This window comes from Salminus brasiliensis, chromosome 17 (genome assembly GCF_030463535.1).
Source record: "Salminus brasiliensis chromosome 17, fSalBra1.hap2, whole genome shotgun sequence".
Lineage (NCBI taxonomy): Eukaryota > Metazoa > Chordata > Actinopteri > Characiformes > Bryconidae > Salminus > Salminus brasiliensis.
The window spans coordinates 2,839,644-2,861,929 of NC_132894.1; the positions used below are offsets into that span (position 1 = coordinate 2,839,644).

General features: G+C 44.6%; 1 protein-coding gene across 1 annotated transcript in view; it reads right to left on the reverse strand.

The window, feature by feature from the left end:
* gpc1a (glypican 1a) overlaps window positions 1–21,299 on the reverse strand; it is a 47,599-nt gene extending 26,300 nt beyond the window's left edge. The window contains exon 1 of the mRNA XM_072661098.1: window positions 20,567–21,299. Within this exon, the coding sequence (XP_072517199.1) occupies window positions 20,567–20,711 (145 nt within the window). The 5' untranslated portion in view covers window positions 20,712–21,299. The remainder of the gene's footprint in view (window positions 1–20,566) is intronic.
* Window positions 21,300–22,286: the final 987 nt, after the last annotated feature.

Genomic DNA, 22,286 nt, shown 5'->3' on the forward strand with positions numbered 1-22,286 from the left:
TCTCTCTTTTTACTCTCTTTCTTTCTGTGACTGTCTCTCTCTCTCACTTTCTCTCTCTCTCTCTTTGTATTCTCTCTCTTTCTGTGTCTCTCTCTCACTTTCTCTCTCTCTCTCTCTGTCCTCTCTCTCTCACGTTCCCCCTCTCTCTCGCACTCTTCAGGACAGTAGGCCACATAAGAATCTGTATCACTGTAGCATTACTGTCAAAAAACAGCCTATCTCTCTCTCTCTACATACTTTCTCACTCTCTCTCTCGCTCTCTCTCTCTCTTTGTACTCTCTCTTTCTGTCGTCTTTCTTTCTCTTTCATTCTGTGACTGTCTCTCTCTCTCTCACTTTCTCACTCTCTCTTTGTACTCTCTCTTTCCTGTGTCTTTCTCTCTCCTCTCTCTCTCGTTCCCCCTCTCTCTCGCGCTCTTTCAGGACAGTAGGCCTATAGAAAAAAGCATCATTGTAGAAAACAGCCTATAGTCTCTCTCTCTCACTTTCTCTCTCTCTCTCTTTGTATTCTCTCTCTTTCTGTGTCTCTCTCTCACTTTCTCTCTCTCTCTCTCTCTCTCTCTCTCTCTCTCTCTCTCGCTCTCTTTGTATTCTCTTTCTGTGTCTCTCTCACTTTCTCTCTCTCTCTCTTTCTGTGTCTCTCTCTCACTTTCTCTCTCTCTCTCTCGCTCTCTTTGTATTCTCTTTCTGTGTCTCTCTCTCTCTTTGTATTCTCTCTTTCTGTCTCTCTCTCTTACTTTCTCTCTCTCTCTCTTTGTATTCTCTCTCTTTCTGTCTCTCTCTCACTTTCTCTCTTCTCTCTCTTTGTATTCTCTCTCTCTCTCTCTCTTTGTATTCTCTTTCTGTGTCTCTCTCTCTCTCTCTTTGTATTCTCTTTCTGTGTCTCTCTCTCTGTCTCTTTGTATTCTTTCTCTTTCTGTGTCTCTCTCACACACTTTCTCTCTCTCTCTCTCTCTCCCTCTCTCTCTCTCTCTCTCTCTCACTCTCTCTCTCTCTCTGTGTCTCTGTCTCTCTCTGCCTTTTATGTTTGTCTCTCTGTCTTGCTCTACCTGCCCATGTCTATCTCTATCTCTGCCTCTCTCATTTTCTCTCTCTCTCTCTCTTTGTACTCTCTCTCTTTCTGTTTCTGTCTCTCTCTCTCGCTTTCTCTTTCTCTCTCGCTTTCTCTCTCCATGTTTTTCTGTCTCACTCGCCCTGTCCATGTCTTTCTCTGTCTGTCTCACTATGTGTGTCCCCCTCTCTCTTTGTCTCTCTGTTGTACTCTCTCTCTCTTTGTCTCTTTTATACTCTCTCTCTCTCTCTTTGTCTCTTTTATACTCTCTCTCTCTCTCTCTCTCTTTGTCTCTTTTGTACTCTCTCTCTCTTTCCATATCTGTTTGTGTGTGTGTGTCTCTCTCCACGTTTCTCCCTCTCTCTGTGTCGCTCGCCCGGTCCAAGTCATTTTCTCTACAGCAACCACTGTGGAATACCACAGCGACCACTTAGCAACGCCAGAGCAGCCGCTTAGCAACACCTTAGCAACCACCTAACAACTGCTTAGCAACACCATAGCAACCACCCAGCCAACACTTAGCAACACCAAAGTAACCACCTGGGATACCATAGCAACCACACAGTAACACCATACCAACACGCTAGCAACCACGTAATAACTTCATAGCAGCCACCTGGGATGACATAGCAACCACACAGCAACACTATAGTAAACACCTACCAACCACATAATAACCACCTAGTAACACCATAGCAACACCCTAGCAACCACTTAACAACTTCATAGCAGCCATCTGGGATACCATAGCAACCACACAGCAACACTATAGTAACCACCTAGCAACTACGTAGTAACCACCTAGTAACACCATAGCAACACCCTAGCAACCACTTAGCAGCCGCATAGCAACACTATGACCATGTATATGCAATAGCTTAGAAACTGGCTGTAGGTTATTGCCTTCTTGTATGTCATAGGAACGACTGCGCAGCAGCCGAGTCTATATTAGCTGCACAGCCATCCTGTGTTCCCTTCAGGAACTGCAATTTTGTAGTCAGACAATACTCAGCTTTGATCCTGCTGAATATTTTATACCAAAATGACAATAATGACATCCAAGACAAGCTGTACGAGTTCATCATCCATATAAATCTCCTCCAGAAAAAGTTTAATAGACTGATCCTAGAGTTCATATCTGCCCTTACTGTTCGCTGAAACCCAAATACTGCCCTCACGGTCTGCTGTCTGGCCACGTTCAATACTAATCCCCACACCGGGCCTTGTTTTCAAATAAGAGGTCGATAGTACTGGCCCGCTTTTACCCAAACACTGGTCTCAATTAAGAGGATATACTGCTTTAATGAACCCAAAACAATATCACCATAATCCCCATCTGACTGGCATCAGCCCCCAGCATGTGGGAACCACTCTGTCAGGCTAACGTGGGAAATGAGGTTAGGGAGGGGAAAGACGCTGGGAGGGAGGGAGGCTGGGAGAGACAGAATGATGGAATTACAGAGAGAGAGAGAGGCAGCAAGAAGCTCAATGTGTCCCCCATATGCCACAATTTTCACAAAGTTAAAGCAAACAGCCCACAGCTTTTTGAGGGTCTCGGCTGTCTTAAGGGCCCAGCCTGGAATGGCAGTTTTTGTTGACTCTGATTTTTTAGAGCTAAACATGTAGATTATATAATTACAGGACAGAATTTAATATGACCATGAAGACACATTTAGAGGGACACTCTTATCTAGAGCAACCTGCAGTTTAAGTGCAGCGCTCAAGGATTCTTAGTGGTAAAGTTAGACGTTTTACCCCTACCGAACCACAAGCTTTCGTATTCAGACCGGTGGTGTTATCCACTATACTACACAAGGTAGAGCAACTACAGTAAGCTCTAGTAGTATTGGCTAATCTGATGATTATCAGTTGTACACTATGGACTGGTCTAGCCCTAGACTAAATTTTAATTTCAATAGGGAATCACCATTCAGAATGCTCTGTAGTCCAAGACTAGGCCTTATATGTCTATATGTCCACTATACTTTTAGTATAGTTTGTGGACAGCCTTTCTAATGAATGCATTCAGCTCAAATGCACACGCACACAGCTTGTCTAGTCCCTGTAGAGAAGTACTGCCAATAGAATAGAACTCTCTCTGGAGCAGACAGTAAACATGAACCTATTGGCACCATGCTGCCTAATGCCAGGCGTGGGCTAGAGGGGTATAAAGCCCCCCAGCAGCATTTAGGAGCTGTGGAGCAGCGGAAGAAGAACTGTGTTCTCTGGAATGATGGTGGTGGAGCTCCATCTAGTACTTTTGGGATGGGTTGGGGAGTTAGGGATGGTGAGGTCTTCCCTGGACAGTAGATACAGACTTATTACGACTCTAATGTCGTAAGAAACAATAGATGAGCAGGTGTCCCAATACTTTTGTCCATATTTATATATGGCCCTAATTTCCTTCCATCTTCAGTCGCCCTCACTTCGCCTTCCTGCCTCTATATCACCATTTCATTTAACAGTGACCTTTCCATCACCTCCTTTCCTGCCTATTAGTGCTCCATCACCCCCCGCGACTGTCTCTGTCCCTCTCTCTCTCTCTCTTTCTTTTCGTCTGCCCCTTGTCCATCTTAGGCGTCCCGCTGTCCCAGGTCCCAGACCCCTGACCCCTGAACCAGGGCTTCCTCTGAAGTCTCCGCAAAGGCGACCGGCGGCCTGTTGCTTTATGCGCTAATAGACACGGCAGCAGATCGTGAACTGGCACGCCCCATAAAACGCTGCTAAAGCACCTTCTAATTGAATTCTGGGGCTGTTTTCGGAAGCCAGCCCCTTCATCGGGAAATTAACGAGTTGGCCAAAGCGCCTTTGGTCATGCAGACTCCCACTGACTCACAAATGAGACTGTGTGTGTGGGAGAGGTTTGGTGATAAGTCGTCAGTTAAAATAGCCCAGGCCTGGGTGTGATTAAGCATGCACATGGCCTACTACCACATGTATATCTTCTGCTTTATGGCCTGTGGGAACAGAGAGACAGACAGACAGACAGCAAGGAAATGGGAAATGTAAAGAAGGCTCTAACAGGGATATCTAATGAGCCGCTCTGATCCGGGAATGAAGGCATTAACAGCAGCTCCGTGACAAGCCGGTTCTGGATGCAAATGGGGCGACCCCGCTGCCCCGCTAGCAGCGCTTCGGTGTGTGAATGTAAGCATAACAGGGCTGGAGAGAAAATATGCACTTCTGTTCTGGCTGACAATTACACTGACTCAGATGTCAACATAGCTGACAGACGCCGCAGCGAACACGAAACATCAGAAAGCAAATTCCACGCAGCATCTTTCAGCAGCCTCTCTTCCCCACATCTAGAGACGTCTCAACAGTCCCTGCCGGAGCGGAGACGGCACCACTAACCTGAACGAAAAATAACACAAAGGAAGCAAATGAACACTTTGTTCCTCCAGCGCTGGTTCAGTCTCGCTGACAGCTCCGTAGCGGGGCTGCTAGCTAAAGGGTGGCGTCATAAAAACACTAAGTCTTGGTGTAACTCGTGTATCATCTCTCAGACTCTCAGCAAACTCACTTCCACATGTCTATAATGAGCCCCCTGTGCAGACGTGTGAACGCTGGGGTGGATCTCATAGACTTGAGATAGACCCATGATTTAGCTTTGAGTTATTTTATTTGAACTGAAATGAACAGCATTTTCTCACTTTGGGAGACAGAGTTACAAAACTCAACATGTGCTAAATGTACGCCAAGGCAGCACAGCTACTCTACGATTTTAACTTGGGATGCACCGATACCACTTTTCTCCTTCTGACATCGATACCTCAGTCCTCCAGGGTCAGCCGATACCAAGTACCCATACTTTTACCAACTCTATCTATTCTAACCACTTGGTAATCTCCTAGAAATAGGGAAAAAATTAATGGACAAAAGTATTGGGACACCTGCTTATTCACCGTTTTTCTTCAAAAATCAAGGGTATTAAAATCGTTGATCCTTCTTTTGTTGGTGTAACCTTCTCTACTGTCCAGGGAAGAAGACTTTCTACTAGATTTTGGAGAAGCATTGACTGAGATTTTATTGCATTTGTTTAGGGAGGATTAGTCAAGATGGTGGTTAGATGATCACCACCCCTCCGCATCCCCCACTCCAAAGCTCATCCCAAAAGTACTGGATGGAGCACCATCATCATCATCATTTCAGAGAACACAATTCCTCCACTGCTCCACAGCTCAATGCTGGGGGGCTTTATACCCCTCTACCCGACACCTGGCATTAGACAGCATGGTTGCAATCTGTTTATCTGATCCAGAGGGTACAATTCTATTGGCAATACCTCTCTACAGGGCCTAGATAAACTGTAAGACTAGACTATGCTACTTAGCTCCTGTGAGCAGCTGCAGTGCCGTAAACCAGCCAGTCGGACCGGAGCACATTGTTTGTTTGTTGATTGTTTGTTTCCACGAACCCACCATCCATCTCCCCAACCAAAAACCACATATTTATTATTTACAGAGCTGAGCAATATGACAATATTTTATCATATCATGATAAATGTAGTTATGGTGGTAACAGTAAGCTTTTCTAAGCATATGGAGGAGACTTATAATAATAAGCTTAATAAACACTGATCAGCTGCAGGTTTCATTACTAACAGTGTAATTAGACTGGGTTCATTAGATGAAGAGCAGCAGATGTATAAATCACTGTATTCAGTACGGAAGAGGATCTGAATAGATCTGAATTACATTTATTGTAATAAATATTGTGTATCGCAAAACAAGTCTAGTATTTTTACCATATCGCCCAGTCCTAATTATTTATGCAGTGAACAACAACTTAAATACTGAACAAATCAATTCTATGGCACATTAACCTCAAGTACACTCAAGTACATGTCTATATATAAAGGGACTAGGCCTCAGTATGTGCCTTTTAACTTGTTCAAACTTAAAAACTATCTATCTGTCTATTTTTGTTCAAGCAATCATGCAGAACGTACAGTTTCATCTGGTTTGTACAGATTGTTTTTATTCAACAGCATTTTCGGGTCAGCCACTATTGGCAGTACTGATGTTCTCTATAACTGTTAAGAATACTGTATTGGGTGCCAGTATCGGTACAGATGCAGATAGAGTATGATTTGCACTCTTTGTAGATGCTCGTGTAGAATCCAACTAATCAAACGAATCAAAATTCCTGAACCTCATTTTTAAAAAGTGCTTGGACCCCTTGCGATTGCCGTTGCTCGCTGCTATGTTTACATGTAAATGTAATCTGACTTGCAGACTGTAAAATGAATGAGCTCTAAAGTGAACGCTGTGCTTTGCTAATGGCAGACGGTACCCAGGAAAGCAACCCAGCACTCTGATTGGGGCATTTCTAGGTTTCCACAGGGATAAAAATATGCCACTACTTAAGGCTCAACCCTGCCTGCCCGGGGGCGAGGGCATATGTCTGTTTAAGTGTGTGTTTAAATGTAGATGTGTGTGAATGTATGTGTGTGTGTGTGTGTGTGTCTGGGTGGGTTCGAGTGCAGGAGAAAAGGAGCAGACCACAAGAGCTCCTGTCTACTTACTTCACAGCCTCTTTGAGATCCAGCGCTGTATTTTTAGTCTGTTGGCTTTTAAATATTCGGCCCAAGCAGCACGTACAGATGTTGCTATGGGGGGAGGGGGCGGGGCCTGGTCAGGGCTGTAGATAATAAGAGAGGGAGAGAGAGAGAGAGAGCAGGATCTTGGCAGCGGTGAGGTAAATCCCCAGGCTTTGAGCTCTCACAGCTACTAGTGAGCCAGAGAGAGAGAGAGAGAGAGAGAGAGAGAGAGAGAGGGAGGGAGGTAGGGAGGCACAGGGAGACTGGATCTGCTTACTCAGGCTTTTAAATTAAGCAAAGGGGGATGATTATCTGTCACTGACTCACTGACGCATCGGCGCATATTTCATCAATCAAAGCGGTGGACGTTAATAGCCGGGTGAAGAACCATCACCCTCTGCTCACGTTAGTGCTGGCAAACCTATGAAGAAGCTCATAGAAAGAAATACCCTGGAACTGAAGCACTGCAGCTGCGGACTTCCAGTGATCACTACAACCAGGCAAAACTCAACAACTACAGATAAATACAGCCTTACTGTGATCCCTGCTTCGGCCTGGCACCACTGGTTTTCCTACTGGTTATACGATGCGTACCCTTAAGGACGCCCCATCATCTCCTATCATGGCAGGGTTGAACAATCAGAGTCAAACCTCCTCCTCAAACTCTGCTGATCCTCCTTTCGAAAGAACATCCAGCAGATGCAAAACAGGCCAATTCCGAAACCCTAAAACTGTTACATCACAGTCCTGATTTTAATATTTACATAAGCCCCGCCCACTAGAGAAAGCATTGACTAGAGTCAATCCTGCTTTTGTTGGAGTAACTGTCTCTACTGTCCAGGAAAGAAGGAAGGCTTTCTACTAGATTTTGAAGAGGCACTGCTGTGAGGATTTGATTGCATTCAGCGACAAGTGCATTAGTGAGGTCAGGATGTTGAATAATGATCACCACCACCCCACCTCATCATCTCCAGATCCCCAACTCAGTATCCCAAAAGCACAGTTCTTCCACTGCTCCACAGCTCCTTAGTGCTACTGGGGGGCTACTTATACCCCTCTAGCCCACGCCTAGCATTAGGCAGCATGGTGCCAATAGGTCTTATCTATCTTATCTGCTCCAGAGAGTCCTATTCTATTGGCAATACGTACTTCTCAAGCAGTGTCAGCAATGGGTGCAGCTTAAGGTTGTTGAATATATTCTTTTTAAAGGGGTGTCCACAAATATTTGGACATATAGTGTAACTGGTTAGTAAATGGGCTTGTTAAAGCTAATGACATCAAATTTAGACAGTTTACCCCAAATCCAATCAATCACCCTATCAGTCAGGCTGTCTACATGCTTACTGCAGTGTGCAGATTACGACCTTCTGATTGGATAAGGGCTCCGATTGCAGCTCACAATAGGACAACAAAATTGTTATATTGATATAAAGTCAGGTTCACACACACACACACACACACACACAAGGTTACTGAGCCCGGTTTAAATTACCATGCTTGGTGCTCCTGAAATCTGGATTAGGACTCCCTGGATTACTCCCAGAGTATTTGCGCCTGTAAGGCTTGCTAATCTCTCTGCAGTCACGCAGCGTCTTAGCCTGACTCCCGCTGGCTCTGTGGGTAGACCTGCGTGGGTGTGGGTGTGTGTGTGGCCCTGAGAGTGTGTTTGAACCGAAGTGTGTGTGCTTGAGAAAAACAATGGCCCATTTATGAGAGCATGACACAGTGCTCTCGTAGGAATAAGAAGACACGACGACATAACATAGCCATAACATTAAAACCACTAAAGCCAGGTGAAGTGAATAACACTAATGATATGGTTCCAGAGGTGTTGAATCAGGACAAATAATAAGCAGATGTACGAATGTACCAACAACTGGGTCAGAACATCTCCAGAACATCAGGCAGGTCTTGGGGAGTATTCCCGGTATGCAGTGGTCAGTGCCTACTCAACATGCTCCGGTGAACCAGCGACAGGGTCATGGGTCCCCAAGGCATTCACTGATGCTCATGGACGCCTCACCTCACACCTTTCAGGATATAAAAGATCTGCTGCTAATGTTATTCTTGCTGCCAGATACTCAAGGACACCTTCAGAGGTCTTGTTGAGTCCATTCTTTGAAGGGTCAGAGCTATTATGGTGGCACAAGGGGGGCCTACACAGTATTAGGTAGGTGGTTTTAATGTTATGGCTGCTCTACATGGTTGTTCTCCGTCTTTTGCTGAATGCAATCAAATCCTCACAGCAATGCTTCTCCAAAGTCTAGTAGAAATCCTTCCTCCCTGGACAGTAGAGACAGTAACTCCAACAAAAGCAGGATCAACTCTTTTTAAAACCCTTGATCTCAGAAGAAACAATAAATGAGCAGGTGTCCCAATACTTTTGTCCATTTGGTATATATCACAGCTCTTTTCTTGGGCCTCCGCTTTCCATTCAGCAGATGTTAACGCCTGTCGGTTACAACCCAGACGTGCCGAACGTGACCTAAAGCAGTGGACGCATCGGGTCAGATTAGCGCTGTAATCTCTGGCCAGCAGGGCTGTAGCGCCGCAGTGAACTCACTCTCACTTTCGCTTAATGCATTCTGACAGTCCTTTCTTTCATTAGATCCAATTACATGGCGCAGGTTAACGAGGAGGTGCTCAGGAGCGGCTAATTCACTCCTTCTCCAGGCGCTTACTTCATTACCAGAGTCAGAGAGGGATGATCTGATATTAGCAGCCTCGGGCTGACCCTGCATCAGGACACAGCAGGGTATATGCGGCCACCGTACTAACGTCCAGCCATGCTTGACCCAAGCAACCTCAAAAGGTCTTTTTCCTACCTGAAGAGCTGAATCAGGAGTGGTGGAGAGGTGAAAACTGCGGCAATAGCCTGACCCGGCTATTGTCCGGTGGACCAACTGCACAGGAGTGTAATAGAGTGGACAGTGAGTGTTTAAACACTCCAGCAGCACTGCACACTCGCCACCACCATGTCAGTCAGTTTGACTGCTGAGAATGCTGACCCACCACCCAAACACTACAGTCTGCTCTGCAGTGGTCAGTCCTGTGGGGTCCTGAGCAATGAGGAACAAACAGGGTGGATGGAGGCTGATAAATAAGAGTCTGCAGAGAAACAGATGGACACAGTCTGGACTTAGATCTACACAGTGCTGCTTTATGGTCAGTGGAGCTGATAGAATTATGGGCCAGGAGTGGTCATTATATTCTGATATGACTGTGTTATGTAGTTTACTAGCATGAATATTTAAATAATTTGACCATAGAGCAAAAAATGTAAAACGTGGAACCCCATCTTCTACTGTAGCTCCTCTAAAGTAGCCCTCCTGTGTCTTAATTCAGCTTTACACGCTCTTGGCATTCTCTCAAGCAGCTTCATGAGGAGCCATCTGGGATGCTTTTCCAAAAGGACAGAAGAAGGTACGCACACACCGAGGCCTCGCCCTTGCCCGCTGCTGGACGCTACCTGTAGTGGTGCTGCGAAGGTCGGGTGGTATCGTGCCATCTCTCAAATGATGGGTGTCTTAACCCTTAAGATGTGGAGACTTCTCGTCCAAATCTAGCGGCATATTTAACATGATACACCAATCAGCCATAACATTAAAACCAGGTAGCGGTCAGGCATGCAAATCTGAGGCACCGTGATGTGAAGATAATGTAATGGCTAGACGACTGGGTCTGGAGAAGATCTCCAGAACATCAGGGGTGTTCCTGGTATGCAGTGGTCATTACCTACCGAAAGTGCTCCAAGGATGGACAAGGGTCATGGGTACCCAAGGCTTATTGATGCTCACAACATCACAGGACTTCAATAGGATCTGTTGCAAACGGCTGAGGGTGTCCAAACACCACAGCAGGACTTGTGGAGTCCATGCCTTGATAGGCCGCCAGGGATATCATGGTGGCCCAAGGGGGCGACCTACACTATGTTAGACAGATGCTTTTAATGCTTAATGTTTATGTGTGTGTGTTTATGTGTGTGTGTGTGTGTGTGTGTTCAGCAGAGGTAATGCAAAAGTCTGCTGCACTGCATAACCCAGTCCTCACAGCTAGGTTGAGCCCCATCCAGAACCTCCTCTGTGCCTCCATGTTCCTTTAGGCTCAGAGCGAATAGAGATGCTGCCACGGCCCTGACAGCGCTAATAATCACGCTTCCGTCTTCATAACTCACTGTCTCTCCCCTGGCCGGAGTCTCGGTGGCGCGGTAGCCTGGCAGAGAACTGGCTGGCGGGAAAAGCGCAATTAATATTGACAGAGCAAAGTGGCTGGAGGAGCGCACGGTGCTGCTGTGAATTATTCACAACACTCCAGTTAGCAGCTCAGCGCTCAGCGCGGCGTGATGAACACTTGTCGGCGGCTGCAGTGGACTGATTACAAATGGAACAACAATTAGGCCCCGGATCCGGAGGAAAGCGCTCCGGCTGTAACCGCGGCAGCAGAACTGTATCTTGGTCATTAATCTCAGAGTCGGCCTGTTTAGAGCTGAACGCAGACGGATGCCTAATTCAATAAGAGAGAATAACAGCAGTGAGCGGCAGGAACGCCAGAACTACCTGAATTACTCCTGATATTAAAGTGTGTGTGTGTGTGTGTGTGTGTGGCAGGGTGTTTGTGTTTATTTACGGGCTCTGTTGAGCTTCATAGTGCACTTGTGTAAGTGTGTGTGTGTGTGAGTGTGTGTGAAACTGACTGAAGATGATCTGGTGCAGCTCAGGACAGGGTGAGGATGGCGCATGGCAGAGTCCAGTCAAGCAGAAGAGAGAGACGGGGTGAGAGAGCATGAGAGAGAGAGAGAGAGAGAGAGAGATGTAAAGAGAGAGAGAGAAGGAGAACGAGAGAACTAGAGCATGAGATAAGGGAGAGGGACAGAGCACAAAAATTAGGGGGAGAGAGACCGAGACCGAGACAGAGAGAGAGAGAGAGAGAGAGAGAGAGAGAGAGAGAGAGATAAAGCAAGGTGTTTTTGTGTTGAGAGTGTTGGGGTCTTCAAGACCCTCAACACCAACACCTTCAACATCCTCAACATTATTGAAGGTGTTGGGTGTGTTGTTGAGGTTGTTGGTGTTGAAGTTGAATGTGTTTAAGGTGTTGAGAGTGTTGGTATTGGTTTACTGATGTGAGTGTTGAGGGTATTGAAGGTGCTGAGGGTTTTAGGGGTCATTAAGGGTATTGAAGGTGCTGAGGGAGTTGGTGTTAGGGTACCGAGGTTGTTGGTGTTGAGGGTGTTGGTGGTGTTGGTGTAGGGGTACTGAGTGTGTTGGTTGTTGGGGGTATTGAAGGTGTTGATGGTGTTGGTGTAGGGGTACTGAGGGTGTTGGTGTTGGAGTATTGCGGTTGTTAAGAGTGTTGAAGGTGCTGAGGTTGTTGGTGTTGAGGGTTTTGAAGGTGTTAAAGAGTGTTGTGGATGTTAAGGGTGTTGTGGATGTTGTGGATGTTGTGGATGTTGAGTGTTGTGGATGTTGAGGGTGTTGTGGATGTTGAGTGTTGTGGATGTTGTGGATGTTGAGTGTTGTGGATGTTAAGGGAGTTGTTGAGTTTGAGAGTGTTGTGGTGGTTGAGGGTGTTGTGGTGGTTGAGGGTGTTGTGAATGTTGAGAGTGTTGATGTTGAGGGTGTTGAGGGTGTTGTGGAAGTTGAGGTTGTTAGTGTTGTGAATGTCAAGGGTGTTGTGGATGTTGAGGGTGTTGAGGGTGTTGTGGATGTTGAGTGTTGTGGATGTTGAGGGTGTTGTGGATGTTGAGGATGTTGTGGATGTTGAGGGTGTTGGTGTTGAGGTTGTTGGTGTTGTAGATGTTAAGGGTGTTGTGGATGTTGAGGGTGTTGGTGTTGAGGTTGTTGGTGTTGTAGATGTTAAGGGTGTTGGTGTTGAGGGTGTTGTGGATGTTGAGGGTGTTGGTGTTGAGGTTGTTGGTGTTGTAGATGTTAAGGGTGTTGGTGTTGAGGGTGTTGGTGTTGAGGGTGTTGGTGTTGAGGGTACTGAAGGTGTTGAGGATGTTTAAGCCCCTGTTTCTGCTCTGTGCTAAATTAAAAGAATTTGCTACTTTCTGCTTTCTGCTCCACGTTTGTTATTAATTTGGCTCTAATTACACCATCAATCATCAGGAAACGAGCACATCGATAACGAACTACTAAAACCAGCCGCTAATTAGGATTCATTTGTACATCTTGCGTATTAATCTCACAGAAACAGATTAACACTGCTGGAAGGAAAGCCTGCATCTCTGAAACCGGAGTAGAGGCATTAATAACAGGACAGAGTTCCAGCTCCGTCAGGCCGGCACTGAGGGCCAGTGGTGTCAAACATGGAGGCCTTGAGTTCAGACTCGTCCCCCGTCAGAGCAAATCTGGGTCTGATCAGTGTGGTGCAGTGATGAGCCGTGTGTGTGTGTGTGTGTGTGTGTGGAAAGATGACTGGGTGTGCCCTCTACACTTCAACTTCACACACACTTCACACAGGGATATGGGTGTGTACACACACTGGCATGAGCCAAAAAGGGCTGTAGGAACTGGGAACAGCTCGTGAAGAAGACACAAACATGCCTCTCTCCCACAAACACACAAACAAACAGACACACACACACACACACACACACACTGAAGCAACTAAATTGAATGGTTAATTAGATCCAGCGATCAGAAACAACATTGAGAGCTTTAGTTAACGGCCAGCCCGGATTTGTACCAGAAGTCCAATCTAACTTTAGTCCTTTAAATCAATTTAAAGCTTGGCCCAGTCAGGCCCATAATGCAACAGAGAAGAAAAGCCATTCCCGAGGCTCTCAGGCTTCTCTGAACTACAATCAGAGCTGTAGTGTTCAAATAGACGAGGTTCGGAGCTGTAGCCAGTCTTCTTGGGAGTAGATCTTTCTAAGAGCAAGGCCTAAATTCATTCCAGAGAATGAGAAAGAACCTAATGACAGCATTCAGCTGAGAGAATCACCGGTGCTTCTCTGCCCTCCATTCTGGACTTGTACTGCTTGAGAACCAAAGAAAACGGGCAGAGAAAAGCATTACTGACTCCTCGCACCCTGGTCACAACAACTTTCAGCTGCTCTTGTCTGGCAGACGCTACAGAACTATGTCCACTAAGACACAGGAACAGGTTTTACCCTCAGACCATCAACATCCTCAACAGCTGATCACCATCCTCAACAGCTTTAGGCCATAGATAATACTGATAAACTATTATTATTATATACTTATCCTACAGTTACTGCATTATTGCACCATTATTAATTCTGCTGTGGTTACACACAGTAATATTTAATCTGTATATTGTTAATTACCGCTGTTCTGTGAATAACACTGTAAAACACACTGTATAGAAATACAGTGTACACTACTGTTCTCTGTATATTGTGTATTGTCTGTAAATTATATGTAGCTGTATGTTGTTAGTATACTGTGAACATACTTGGCCAATAAATCAGATTCTGATTCTTCTCTGTTTTCATGACTTGGACATCCAAAAAAGCACTTGGCAAAATTTGGTTCAGCACAGCAGAAAGGCCACTCACTCAAACCAACATAAATGTTCAGTCAAATTCACCAAGAGACACCTACATGAATCTCTACACTTGCCATTAACAGCGGTTTTGGTGATCAGATCGCGGATCGGATTTCACTCGCCCACATGAACAGCCAGGTGTAAAGTAAACACCCCCAAGATGCATAATGATCGGATCTCTCAAACCACGTTCAGAAGGTTCTCAGACACGGATCTCGTACAAATGTAAGTGTTTTAAGTCCAATCTAACACGTGTTATCTGTGATCGGATTCCGTCAGGCAAGCGGAAATACATCTGCTGAAAAACCAGTGTGCACTTTCGCGCTGTAGGTGGTGAGAGCAGTATTACAGAGTTTCTGCCTTGCAGTTAAACAGTCGTATTTTCTGACTGAGCGGTTTCAGGGATACGAGAACCCCCTACTGTTCCACGATGCTGTAGAAGAACACCCACCGTTCCTCTAAACTGCTCACAGTCTCCCGGAGCAGGACAGTTCGGAAGAGAAACAGGAAGTCTATGGGAAATAAAGCAGAAATGGCGGGACAGTAAAATCCGATCTCATCTGGTCACACTAAGAGCACGTTTTAAAGACAAGTGTAAACAGAATCTGGGCAAAGCAGATCCAAAGTAGATCCAAAGTAGATCCAAACGCATGTTAATGGCAGGTGTGAACAGACCCATCTGGACATGTGAATCTAAAGTGGAGCTTTTTGGGTTGGAATGGACCTTGTAATATCTGACAAAAAGACTGCTTTAGAAGTCAGATCCTCAAACCAGCTGTGAAGCATGGTGGCGGTAGTGTAGATGTGGACATATATTGGGTGTTGAATTTTTATATATATCTTTTTTTTATTTTATTAATCTCAATAAACAATAAATAACATATCTACACATTCACTTTTGAGAATAAAGGCAATACAAAGGGTTCTTTGAGTGATGCCCCTGAAGAACCATTTTTTGGTTCCAAAAAAAGCCATTTTCATAAAAGAGATATAAGACTGAAGAGCATCATTAAGGTTCTTCACGTTCACAGATTTAAGATTTGGTTTAAGATTTGATGTCATTCAGTGTTTGAAATGTGCACAAATTCATGAATTCAGACGTGGATCAAACAAGTGTATGGACTAATAAGGGACTACATATGCCCTATAAAAAAATGAAATTGTGATATTTTTGAAGTTTTGCGATATTGCAATATTTAAAAAAACAGACTTCTTCTTCAGATATCATTACATAATAATTCAACATGTGATTTTAATAATGAGTTCTGTGTGTAGAAGAGTAAATTAGGTAAAGGAAAATTATATTGGGCAGATATTTTTGGTAGATGGTAGATATTTAGTATCAAGCAAGTTGTAGCATAATGTGTATGGTGTAAGAATGTAAATGTGACACTGTACATTCTGCTATATGACTATATATCTATATATCTATATAAGCAGCTCTGGAAAAATTTAATAGACCACTTAATTTTTTCTCTTTAATGTGCATCTCTACTTGTCTAACAGCCGTTTTATTCCATCAAAGCTGAGTTCGCTGAATTTGACTATGAATGGCATAACGTTCCAACAGCAATGTGAAAGACTAGTGGAGAGCCTGCCCAGACATGAACCCTGTGATTGGCAGTCGAGGTTATTTTACCATAATGATATCTGAATGCTCTAAAAGTTCAGATATTAGTTCAAATATTAGTACAAATTATAATATATATATTATATATATATTTAAATATTATTATATATATTATTTATTATATATATTCTTATATATTAATCCAAATATTAGTACTGTGGTGTACATTTGAATAATAACTTCTTATATCTTATATGTACTAATACATGTGCTATATATATCATATAGACCTTTACAAAGTGTCTTTATGTCTCACACACACCTCCCAACTGCCTCCACATGGTATACTCATCTGCAATGTGATCTGGTCTTTGTTTCGTGTCACCGCGGGGCTCTAAGTGTCACTGATTCTCCGCCTGAACAATACAGGGCCTCTGCGTTTAAAGACGACTGATACTTTAGTCGCTCTGGTAATTTCAGACACAGCCATTCAGCTCCAGTTTCTCTCTGACCTTTACACACCTTTACTCATCACCTACTTTTCCTTAAACACCTATAAGAAGACAAATGGGGAGGAGTCAAACATTCATCTATTGAGATTCAGGAAGACTTGTGATTCCACTACGACAAAACAAAAATAATGCCTAAATCGTATCATTCCAATGCTGACTGACACTATGTGGAAGTATTGGGACACCTAGACATTCCACCTACCGGAGCTTTTATTTGATATCCCATAGGCATTTATGTGGACCCGGCCCCCCCTTTGCAGCTCTAACAGAAGCAGGTCTGGAGCTCTGCAGTTATTGAGACTTTTCTGCAATATGCTCTGAGCTCAGCACTCGGCCCTGACCCCGCTCTGTAACTTTACGAGGTCGGACACTCGGTGGACACTGAGATGCTCTCTGTGGTTCCTCCTAAGCGCTTCCACTGTTCAATAATGATACCACTCACAGCTGATGGAGAAAGATGTAGGAGGGAAGGTCTAAATTTCACCAGCTGACTTGTGTGTAAGACAGGCAGACTGCATGGCTAGGGGCTTGATTTTTTACATGTGGTGGCAATGAGACTGAATCAGACACCTAAAATCAGTGATTAAGAGGTGTGTCCCAATACTTTTGTCCATATAGTTTACCAGTCTGATATTTCTTCTTTAAAAATATAGAGCTGTTTTTAAATGAAGCTTCTCATTTAACATTAGCATCTACATTATGATACTAGTGCCATGCTATCATGCTCATCACATCACACAGCATCACACAGTATTTCAGGCTAGATTTGACCCAGCCCAGTACTCATCACTAACGATATGAGCAAACATTAGCTACTACAGCATCCGAAACCACATGAGCAAGTCTATCAGAGATTACTGAAAATCTTCTCATAGCCTGAGCTCACCATGCTAATTGGTGAGCTATACTATACTTCCATTTCTATAAAATATAAAATTGCTATAACAAATTCTAGATAAAATTGCTATAAGTTATTATTAAAGTGATAAAATGAATAAAATTACATTATTTATTTAGTAATAATATACTGAATAGTTTAATTTCCCCTAAAAATAGCAACACAATTTAAAGCAATTATACTACATGTCCAAAAGTTTGTGGACACCACTTCTAATGAAAGCATTCAGCTACTTTCAGTTGCACACATTGCTGACACGTGCAAACCCACACACACACTCACACATACAGCTTGTCCCTGTACAGAAGTACTGCCAATAGAATAGGACTCTCTGGAACAGATAAACATTAACCTACAGACACCATGTCTAATGCCAGGCGTGGGCAAGATGGATATAAAGCCCCCCAGCAACACTGAGTTGGGGATGGCTGGTGATCATCCAACATGCTGACCTAAATCAAACCCTCACGGCAATGCTTCTTCAAAATCTACCAGAAAGCCTTCCTTTCTCCCTGGACAGTTGAGACAATTACTCCAACAAAAGCAGGATCAACTCTTTTTTAATATCCTTGATTCCAGAAGAAACGTCTACGGGTGTCCAAATACTTTTGTCCATATAGTGTATCTTCCGATTCCAATCAGATTTCCATATCACTGTGCATTTCTGTAACAGACACAACTAATCCTGCTCCAACACACATGCCTGAACTCATCGGCCCATTACCAAACCCTTATATATGCTGAAAGGATGCAGTTGGAATATAGGGCAAAATATTGGAAACAGGACACAGACTGTAAAAGCGTCATGTACTGTTCTCTCACTGCACAGAGCATATCAGTCATGTACAGTTAGGACAAGTATAGCCCAACGTAGCAACCCTGCTGGCACACCAAGCACACACATACACACGCGCTCTGGAAAACTGTAATTTGCATAAACACAGCAGGCATAAAGCGAAGAAAAGGAGCGCTATGCCCATGAAACGTCTTTTTAAAGCCGAACACTTCTGTGTTTCCCCGCAGAAGCTCGCGCCTTGTTTAGTGAATGAATAAAACATGACGGTGGCCTTGAATGATTTAGGCACGGGTGGGTGGCGTGTGGAGCCCTGCCTTGGCTTCCCCTCTCTTTGTGTGCGTGAGTGTGTCATTGAAACGGCACGTGGTGACCTTGAAAACAGGCTCTATGCCATCAACTCATAACCCCCCACACTGCTGAGGGAGCCAGCGTGGGGTGCCAATATAAAACCATTAGGAATCGGGAGGCAAGGTGTTACGAGGGATGAAGGCTGGGAATGCTGAGATGCAGGTGTGTGTGTTAGTGTGTGTATGTGTGTGTGTGTGTGTGGTTGAAGTGTACAGTACAGCCTGTATGGCTAGTATATGGATTAAATACAGTTATGTACTGCAGTGTGGTAGGAATGACCAAGACTGTGGATACTGAGATGGATAAGGAAGAGTGGTGTATAATGTATGGTATACACAGAGCATTAATATAGCATAAATATATAAATGCATAGCATTATTCACACTGTATGGTTATATATACTAAGTATAACATTAAAATATGTATATTACTATTTACATTCAGTAGGGAATTGCATATTTACGTTCTCCTGTGGCTTAAAGGTCTCATATCTCACATTTTCTTGTATTTTATTTACATTTCATAAATCCACCTAAGACATCTGTATGCGTGTGTTTAGCCAAAATGAGTTTTTCAAGGGCTCTTTAACGAAAAGAGAAAAACAACATCTCCGAGAACCATTAGAACGGTTGAATTGGTCTCCATATCCAGGACAAATCTAACAGAGCCACCTAATATAGCACCTAAAAGGGGTTCCACTATTGCTAGCATTGTCCCAAATCTAATATATATTTACCTCTTTTTGTTACTGTCCCTTTAGGAGAGCGATATGCAAATGAGCTCAGTTCTGATTGGCTGAATTGACTCACTAAAAAAGCAATGTGCAGTAAAAAAAATTGAATTGAACACCAGTGATTCCAGCTGAAGAGCACGACACCCTGACATGAGCTGTTTTATGTGACCACAAAACCATCACCATCAATTTTGCAGCTTAGTTCCCACATATAGAAGGAGGGACGGGCTGTGCGAGCTTTCCCGGTGTTTACAAGTTGTCTAACTCTATTACATCCCAAAAGAAGTGGGACGCGCTCAGTTTTCCATCATATGGGCCCTTTCTTTTGAAATCCCAGTCAAGGCCTGTTAAGGAGCACTGCTGGATTACAGGGTTAATTAATGTCTTATTGCTACTTAATACTGTAATCCAACAAAAGCAGGTGATGCCACATGTCTGCAATGCATTGTATTCAAGCGTATGTGTGTGTGTGTGTGTGAGAGTGTGTGTGAGTGTGTGTGTGTTATTTGCGAGCACAGGCGCAGGCGCAGGCATGCACGCACATCTGCGATCATTTATCACGGCTTATCAGACACAGAACAACCCGACCCGCTCCCTCCAAAACAAAGCTAGTGGGAGCAGCTGGTTTGTGTCAGTGCATTATAGGCTGTATCGTGTTTACAGTGAGAGAATTATGGGCTGTTATCAGTTTATTACCTGCCATCAGTGTTATCACAGAGGTGGGCTTTGTCATGGTGATTGGCAGGGACCGATCTTGCCTGGATCAGACTTCCAGAGCAGGAGCCGACAGGCAGTCCTCCACTGCACCTGCCAGAACTTCTCCTGCACACTTTCCAGCAGTCTGAAGAGAGTCGCTGCCGTTGTCATAACAAGTGGGCTTGCCAACACTGCAGCTTCATCTGTCTCACCTGCCTCATCACAACACGCATGATCAAGTAGTCACTATATTAGCACCACGTATCACTTGCCATACTGACAGGAGCTGCAGAGAGCGGGGTTCTGCTGTCCCGTGCCGGTGCGAGGGGCCTAGAATAAACAACAAAAGGATGGACAGCATCGATCCAGCCGGTTTCTATCTCCACGGGGCGTGAATACGTGGGCTAGAACAACTCCTCGGCAACAAAGACTCCAGACACTGATCATCCAGACAGTCTTCCTGCTCATTATCTGACCGAATTCAAAAGGAAAAGTAGTGCCGATGACATTTGCCATGCCAAAATCAATCCTGATACACATCATAAAGGTCATCCCTATCCACACTTGCTCATTGTGCTCTGGAAGCCTTTTGTCTGGGACCCCCCCCCCCCCCCCACACACACACACACACACACACACCCTTCCCCTCCCACACCCACCCAGCAACCATCCCACCACCCCTTCTGCATGGGGATACACATTATGCATCTTCAGGTTCAGCTGCAGCAGCATCAAACAATGTATGTATGGGAACTGATCTAAAAAGCCATACACACTGTAATGTATGGGATACTATACCTAATATTGTGTCAGATGGTGAAATCAGCACTTATAGTGAATGAAAAGAGAAATTAATCACATAAATAAATCAAATCAAATAGTGAAACGCCCTCCCCCGCCAGTCATTCTTACCGGATATCTCCGAGTTAGGTACCCCGTTTAGCGTGAAGCCTTTCCCGCTGTAGAAGTGACGGACCTCGGTGCAGCTCTTAGCTTTATCCGCGCACACGCACACGGCCAGCAGGCAGACGGCGATGGAGACCGGGGTGAGATCCATCCTTAAAGATGCGAACCGGTGTTTTGAACAAGTCCTACGAAAGCAAGAAGTAAGGCAACCCGGTGTGTCTATAAATCCACCTGGCTGGCTGGAAGTGGAAGTGGAGCTCCGCCCGGATGGAGGTAGAGCGGCGCGTCTAGCCGCCTCACGCCTGGCCACGCTCGGCGTGTATCAGCCAGGCAGCCCGTAGGGTTCAGCCAGCCTCTTGGTTGGTCACTCTTTCGGTCCTGTCTCTCAGTCCGGAGGGTTTCCGTGCCTGCTGCTCATGTCGTGTCAAAGCTGGCGCTGAAGCATCGGATGTAACAGTGCTGGAGGAGAAGCAGGAGTGCTAGCTAAATGTCCAGCGGGAGCTCAGCAGCGCTCCCTCCCCCGCAGTGTGCTGCTGCTGCTGCTGCTGCTGCTGCTTTCAGCCGCCCGTCGTCCGTCTCCCCTCTCCGGCTGCTGCTGCTGCTGCTGCTGAAGCTTCAGCCTCCAGCCCTGCGGGGAAGAGGAGGAGAGCACAGGAGAGGCACCTGCGGGGCGGAGGGGCGCCACCTACCGCCCACAAACAATTCACAGACGGGCCAGGGGCATCAAACCAAACACACTGGGGGGAAAGTATATATATATATGAATGAATAAATGATATTATATTAACCCAATTATTACAGAAACACATCTTCCTCATATGAAACTGATGCACACGCTTGAGTCAGGTACTTTTCCAGGGTAGACATGGGTTCTTCAAGGCCTTCAAGAGTTCTACATAGAACGAATTAAAGAACCTTTCAGTTGGTAGTAAAATTTAATGCTTAAATAACTGGTTTAATGGATTATTAATGGATTTAGTTAAGTAAACATTGGCCTCTGTTCCACTGCAGGGCCAAAAGGTTACTTAGGCCGCACCATGCCTAGACCGCTATACCAGTTACGGTTTCCTTTTCCATTTGCCGTGTTGCTAAATCAGGACCAGAACATGCACAGCATCTCGTAATAATAATTATGCAACAGTTTCGCTCTCTTTAGTCCTGCACTTCAATTTCTAGGCTAATGTAGCTAACTCTAGCTAACTCACTAAAGCTGAAATTGGCCTCTTAGATTTGTGTAATGTATGAATCCCACTCTCAAGCCACGCCAAAGAGTAAATAAGACCAAATAATGCTGGAATCCACTTGAACAACTCAAATGGGGTAGCGATGCTGTACGAGGCCTGTAGCTGATTATTGAATAAAGTCTCTGCCATTTTCAGTCATGGCAATATGAAGACCCAGGATCTTTCAGCACAAACAATTCTGTTAGCTAACCATTTTTAGAATAACAGGCTCAGCCTGGTTTGTAAGTGCTCTGTGCTGCACCGTGCCCGTGTGGAAAAGCCAATGGTGCAGTTACCTTCCATGCTCAGAACCCCAGGCTTTATGCCATATACCAGGACCTGGCTAGGAAAAGTAGCCATTGTTTATTTTTTTATCTATTAAATTTTTTGCATTTATTTATATATATTTTTATCTGATTTATCTATTTTTTGTAGTAAAGATTGCTGTATAAATGACTTATGCTTTTATATATACATATATTAAAATAAATGATGTTATAATA